This window comes from Electrona antarctica, assembly GCF_951216825.1.
Source record: "Electrona antarctica genome assembly, contig: scaffold_57, whole genome shotgun sequence".
NCBI classification, from domain to species: Eukaryota; Metazoa; Chordata; class Actinopteri; order Myctophiformes; family Myctophidae; genus Electrona; species Electrona antarctica.
Genome location: NW_027637144.1, coordinates 771044 through 778658, shown reverse-complemented (window position 1 = coordinate 778658; position 7615 = coordinate 771044). Strand labels below are relative to the sequence as shown.

The 7615-nt window shown below is 41.7% G+C and overlaps 1 protein-coding gene across 1 annotated transcript in view; it reads right to left on the bottom strand.

Annotated features, from left to right (window-relative positions):
• Nucleotides 1-845: 845 nt before the first annotated feature.
• The window catches only part of LOC306919120 (calpain-1 catalytic subunit-like), a 68661-nt gene continuing 61891 nt past the window's right edge, over nucleotides 846-7615 (bottom strand). Inside the window, exons 20-22 of the mRNA XM_079531956.1 lie at nucleotides 7460-7576; nucleotides 2601-2653; nucleotides 846-1005 (exon numbers count right to left, since the gene is read on the bottom strand). Coding sequence (XP_079388082.1) covers nucleotides 979-1005; nucleotides 2601-2653; nucleotides 7460-7576 — 197 coding nt within the window. The 3' untranslated portion in view covers nucleotides 846-978. The remainder of the gene's footprint in view (nucleotides 1006-2600; nucleotides 2654-7459; nucleotides 7577-7615) is intronic.

The window sequence follows — 7615 nt, the reverse complement described above, 5'->3', positions numbered from 1 at the left end:
CACAAGGTACTTACTCTACACCACTGTGCAGGTGTAGTGAAGCAGATTGTGTCCTGTGTTATATTGTTACAGTAGGTGTTACACATCAGATTGTGTCCTGTGTTATATTGTTACAGTAGGTGTTACACATCAGATTGTGACCTCTGTTATATTGTTACAGTAGGTGTTACACATCAGATTGTGACCTCTGTTATATTGTTACAGTAGGTGTTTACACATCAGATTGTGACCTCTGTTATATTGTTACAGTAGGTGTTACACATCAGATTGTGACCTCTGTTATATTGTTACAGTAGGTGGGGACGTGCATTGCAATCTATTTATGGCAACATAAGACATATATGGCAGGCTATGTACAAAGTTAACTAGTTACTTATTGCTTACTGTAAATCGCTATGGATTAAGAGTGTCTGCTAAATGGCTAAATTGTAAATTGTAGGTGTTACACATCAGATGGTGTCCTGTTTTATATTGTAGGTGTTACACATCAGAGTGTGTCCTGTTTTATATTGTAGGTGTTACACATCAGATTGTGTCCTGTTTTATATTGTAGGTGTTACACATCAGATTGTGTCCTGTTTTATATTGTAGGTGTTACACATCAGATTGTGTCCTGTGTTATATTGTAGGTGTTACACATCAGATTGTGTCCTGTTTTATATTGTAGGTGTTACACATCAGATTGTGTCCTGTGTTATATTGTAGGTGTTACACATCAGATTGTGTCCTGTTTTATATTGTAGGTGTTACACATCAGATTGTGTCCTGTGTTATATTGTAGGTGTTACACATCAGATTGTGACCTGTTATATTGTTACAGTAGGTGTTACACATCACATTGTGTCCTGTTTTATATTGTAGGGGTTACACATCAGATTGTGTCCTATGCTGCGGCAGGTAGGAAGGCAGGCAGACAGAGAGGCGGTCATCGTCAGGGTCTGCCGTGCTGCAGCATGTCCACTAGGGGGCCGGGCGGTTTTATGTGTACATTGAAATGTACATCCACTGGAAAACGTAAAGAAAACACTATTACATTAGGTAGCTTTTCTATCAAGCACTTAAAGAGGGTTAAACCGACTTCACTTTGGTTAGGGTTAAACCGACTTCCCTTTGGTTAGGGTTAAACCGACTTCACTTTGGTTAGGGTTAAACCGACTTCACTTTGGTTAGGGTTAAACCGACTTCACTTTGTAAAGAGGGTTAGGGTTAGGGTTAAACCGACTTCACTTTGGTTAGGGTTAAACCGACTTCACTTTGGTTAGGGTTAAACCGACTTCACTTTGGTTAGGGTTAAACCGACTTCACTTTGGTTAAGGTTAAACCGACTTCACTTTGGTTAGGGTTAAACCGACTTCACTTTGTAAAGAGGGTTAGGGTTAAACCGACTTCACTTTGTAAAGAGGGTTAGGGTTAAACCGACTTCACTTTGTAAAGAGGGTTAGGGTTAAACCGACTTCACTTTGTAAAGAGGGTTAGGGTTAGGGTTAAACCGACTTCACTTTGGTTAGGGTTAAACCAACTTCATTTTGGTTAGGGTTAAACCGACTTCACTTTGTAAAGAGGGTAATTAGGGTTAAACCGACTTCACTTTGTAAAGAGGGTAATTAGGGTTAAACCGACTTCACTTTGTAAAGAGGGTTAGGGTTAAACCGACTTCACTTTGTAAAGAGGCCAACTTCACTTTGTAAAGAGGCCGACTTCACGTGAAGCGTGTGCGTGCGTGCGTGCGTGCGTGCGTGCGTGCGTGCGTTGCGTGTGTGCGTGCGTGCGTGCGTGCATTTTTATTTTGTGTGTGATACAGCTGCGCCCTCTGGGCAGACAGACAGACAGACAGTTCTGCCGGGTTATAACTGGCTGTTCGATGGTGACGTAATAAAGATATGTATCAATGCCGGGTTATAACTGGCTGTTCGATGGTGACGTAATAAAGATATGTATCAATGATGGGTTATAACTGGCTGTCAATGGTGACGTAATAAAGATATGTATCAATGCCGGGTTATAACTGGCTGTCAATGGTGACGTAATAAAGATATGTATCAATGCCAGGTTATAACTGGCTGTTCGATGGTGACGTAATAAAGATATGTATCAATGCTGGGTTATAACTGGCTGTCAATGGTGACGTAATAAAGATATGTATCAATGCCAGGTTATAACTGGCTGTCGATGGTGACGTAATAAAGATATGTATCAATGCCAGGTTATAACTGGCTGTCAATGGTGACGTAATAAAGATATGTATCAATGCCAGGTTATAACTGGCTGTCAATGGTGACGTAATAAAGATATGTATCAATGCCGGGTTATAACTGGCTGTCCGATGGTGACGTAATAAAGATATGTATCAATGCCGGGTTATAACTGGCTGTCGATGGTGACGTAATAAAGATATGTATCAATGCCAGGTTATAACTGGCTGTCGATGGTGACGTAATAAAGATAGGTTTCAGATTACATACAGACATTACCTTTAATTCACCCGACACTGAAGCATATATGTGCATTCGTACGAGTACGACCACAATACTTGCTTGCGCAAGTAATAATAAGGGTAATAAAAATAATAATAATTAATAATAATATGCTGTTCCTCTCACCTCCGACTCCCTCAGAGCCATGTTCTTCCCATCAGAAAGCTGTTTGAAGATTTCTGTTGAGGAAAGAGAGTGTGCATTAGCCTATACGGGTCCATTTGGTTTCATGTTACACTCTCAAGAGTTAGATTATTGTTAAACATCTGCATCACTGAAATTACCAGAAGTCTACACAATTAGAGAATGTAGAAGAATTGTTATTTTGATCAAACGTTTGCTTGGTATCTCTCCTAATGGTACCAACACCATGTTATCTCTCCTAATGGTACCAACACCATGTTATCTCTCCTAATGGTACCAACACCATGTTATCTCTCCTAATGGTACCAACATCATGTTATCTCTCCTAATGGTACCAACATCATGTTATGTCTCCTAATGGTATCAACATCATGTTATCTCTCCTAATGGTACCAACATCATGTTATCTCTCCTAATGGTACCAACATCATGTTATCTCTCCTAATGGTACCAACATCATGTTATCTCTCCTAATGGTACCAACATCATGTTATCTCTCCTAATGGTACCAACATCATGTTATCTCTCCTAATGGTACCAACACCATGTTATCTATCCTAATGGTACCAACACCATGTTATCTCTCCTAATGGTACCAACATCATGTTATCTCTCCTAATGGTACCAACATCATGTTATCTCTCCTAATGGTGCCAACACCATGTTATCTCTCCTAATGGTACCAACATCATGTTATCTCTCCTAATGGTACCAACATCATGTTATCTCTCCTAATGGTACCAACATCATGTTATCTCTCCTAATGGTACCAACATCATGTTATCTCTCCTAATGGTACCAACATCATGTTATCTCTCCTAATGGTACCAACATCATGTTATCTCTCCTAATGGTACCAACACCATGTTATCTCTCCTAATGGTACCAACATCATGTTATCTCTCCTAATGGTACCAACACCATGTTATCTCTCCTAATGGTACCAACATCATGTTATCTCTCCTAATGGTACCAACATCATGTTATCTCTCCTAATGGTACCAACACCATGTTATCTATCCTAATGGTACCAACATCATGTTATCTCTCCTAATGGTACCAACATCATGTTATCTCTCCTAATGGTACCAACATCATGTTATCTCTCCTAATGGTACCAACACCATGTTATCTCTCCTAATGGTACCAACATCATGTTATCTCTCCTAATGGTACCAACATCATGTTATCTCTCCTAATGGTACCAACATCATGTTATCTCTCCTAATGGTACCAACATCATGTTATCTCTCCTAATGGTACCAACATCATGTTATCTCTCCTAATGGTACCAACATCATGTTATCTCTCCTAATGGTACCAACATCATGTTATCTCTCCTAATGGTACCAACATCATGTTATCTCTCCTAATGGTACCAACACCATGTTATCTATCCTAATGGTACCAACACCATGTTATCTCTCCTAATGGTACCAACATCATGTTATCTCTCCTAATGGTACCAACATCATGTTATCTCTCCTAATGGTACCAACACCATGTTATCTCTCCTAATGGTACCAACATCATGTTATCTCTCCTAATGGTACCAACATCATGTTATCTCTCCTAATGGTACCAACATCATGTTATCTTTCCTAATGGTACCAACATCATGTTATCTCTCCTAATGCTACCAACATCATGTTATCTCTCCTAATGGTACCAACATCATGTTATCTCTCCTAATGGTACCAACATCATGTTATCTCTCCTAATGGTACCAACATCATGTTATCTCTCCTAATGGTACCAACATCATGTTATCTCTCCTAATGGTACCAACACCATGTTATCTCTCCTAATGGTACCAACATCATGTTATCTCTCCTAATGGTACCAACACCATGTTATCTCTCCTAATGGTACCAACATCATGTTATCTCTCCTAATGGTACCAACATCATGTTATCTCTCCTAATGGTACCAACACCATGTTATCTATCCTAATGGTACCAACATCATGTTATCTCTCCTAATGGTACCAACATCATGTTATCTCTCCTAATGGTACCAACATCATGTTATCTCTCCTAATGGTACCAACATCATGTTATCTCTCCTAATGGTACCAACATCATGTTATCTCTCCTAATGGTACCAACATCATGTTATCTCTCCTAATGGTACCAACATCATGTTATCTCTCCTAATGGTACCAACATCATGTTATCTCTCCTAATGGTACCAACATCAATACAGCATTGAATTGTGGACAAAATCTTATCCAACGACAACTAAATATTCTTTAGTTTTGGGTCTGAGAGGCTAAATGTCATCAAATGGTGGTCCGTGGCTCAAATGGGTCTGAGAGGCTAAATGTCATCAAATGGTGGTCCGTGGCTCAAATGGGTCTGAGAGGCTAAATGTCATCAAATGGTGGTCCGTGGCTCAAATGGGTCTGAGAGGCTAAATGCTATCAAATGGTGGTCCGTGGCTCAGATGGGTCTGAGAGGCTAAATGCTATCAAATGGTGGTCCGTGGCTCAAATGGGTCTGAGAGGCTAAATGTCATCAAATGGTGGTCCGTGGCTCAAATGGGTCTGAGAGGCTAAATGTCATCAAATGGTGGTCCGTGGCTCAGATGGGTCTCAGAGGCTAAATGTCATCAAATGGTGGTCCGTGGCTCAAATGGGTCTGAGTTTCTTCCGATCGATCGGCGTCCGATCATGATCGGCCGATCATGCCTATATCGGATCGGATCGGATTTCTCAAAATAAATCAAAACGTCCGATCCATACGACCGATCAAAACAGACAGTGGGACAGTGCCAAGTCTCCTTTAAGGGGGCGTGAAAAAGTGACTCTCAGAAAGGTATGCGGGAGATAGCCAGCGCGGGAGAGAGAGAGAACAGAGGAGGAAGAAAAAAAAAAAACAGTGAAAATGTCGTCGCCGGTTTGGAAGTGGTTTTCTGTGTCAGATCAGGACTGCAAACTCGCTGTTTGCAACATGTGTGAAAAGGACATACCTCGAGGAGGAGCGCAGGGCTCGAAATTGCGAGCATTTTGGTCGCAAATGCGCCTGAATATTAATCTGTGCGATCTAAAAATTTAACGGAATGTGTGGAGGCAACACACACACACACACACACACACACACACACACACACACACACACTGGCCATGGCTACCTATTTAAACCCTTTTTTTTACTTCAATAATAACCCAAAAATAGCATCTCATACCAAGGCTTGTAGGACAGTGGTTCCAAAAGTGGGGTCCTTGAGGAGTTCCAGGGGGTCCGGGGACCCCCCGGGGTCCTTGAGGGAGTTACAGGGGGTCCGGGGACCCCCAGGGGTCCTTGAGGGAGTTCCAGGGGGTCCTCAGCTAAATGATAGTTAGGAACCAAATGGACCCTTATGGGTCTGAAACTCTTGAGAGTGTACATACTATGGGTAAACGAATTTCCCTGTACATTTGTACACTCTCAGAGTTAAATTAACTTAGATTTAGCAATATGCCTAATTCAGGTCAAACGGGGAGTCCTTGAAATGAAAATGGCTGAAAATCATTGATAGAGCCATAAAAATCTTCTCTTATGGGGGTCCCTGGCATATATTTTCAAATGGGGGTCCGCGGGCTAAGTGTGTCAATTTGGGGGTCCTTGACATGAAAAAGTTTGGGAACCACTGTTAGGCTACAAGTGTAATACCTAATGAATGTAAAACAAAAAAAAAGGATTACATATTGGTGCTCTTTAAATTTTGGTGGGTGCTCCCAATTCTTTTCTGCTGCTCCTTCATTCTGAATTTGGGAGCACCAGTGCTACCAAGTAAAAAAGTTAATTTCGAGCCCTGACCATAACGGGTCCATTTGGTTCTAAACTATCCTTTTAGCTAGGGACCCCCTGGAACTCCCTCAAGGACCCCTGGGGGTCTCCGGACTCCACTTTGGGAACCACTGCTCTAAGAGTCTCTACAGTTTACTCTATGTAACCTCCAAGTTGTCTCTAAGAGAGTCTAGAGTGAAATATTGCACGTTGCCTCAGCCTGCAATAAACTGTTGTCAATTCATGATACTTTCTCATCTCCTAATTTGTATACTTACAATGTCAATGATGTGTAAGAAGAGTCATTCATTAAATACAGTAAGTGTATATATATGCTACACAATGGAAAAAATTATGGATTTCACGTCGCTGTGATCGGTATCGGCAATATCGGAATCGGCAGATACTGTTTCCTGATCGGCGATCGGCCCCAAAACACCTGATCTGAGCATCTCTAGTCTGAGAGGCTAAACGTCATCAGATGCTGGTCCGTTAACCCTAACCCTAACCCTAACCCTAACCCTAACCCTAACCTAACCCTAACCCTAACCCTAACCCTAACCCTAACCCGGCTCAGATGAGGGTTAACCCTAACCCTAACCCTAACCCTAATGCTGGTCCGTGGCTCAGATGAGGGTTAACCCTAACCCTAACCCTAACCCGGCTCAGATGAGGGTTAACCCTAACCCTAACCCTAACCCTAACCCTAATGCTGGTCCGTGGCTCAGATGAGGAATACATCAATAAATACATAACGGGCCTTGATGTGAACAAGGTTGTAAATAGTGAAGAAAAGCACCTCCTTTAATCTGCTCAGTGCTGAACACATGAGCCGCCAGCAGGGGTCACTAGAACCCCACAGGCTTTAGATGAGTGGCTCAGTAAACAATTTATTAGATTAAGGTTAGATTAAGGTTTGTTGTTGTGGTTAATAATAACCACAACAACAATAATAATATTACCTACCTACCTACCTACGACTGGCCATGCATTCCAGTCGTAGGGTTAGTTATAGTATTAGTAATTACAGGTTAGTTAGGTCTAGTTAATAGTTAGTTATGGTTAACTTACTGCCCATGCATTCCAGTCGTAGGATGAGGCTGATGAAACAGTCCAGAGTTATGTGACCAGAGGAGGCGCCGTAACGAAGAGCCATGAGGTTGAGCATGTCGTCACTGACCCTCATCCCTGTGCACGCACACACACACACACACACACACACGCACA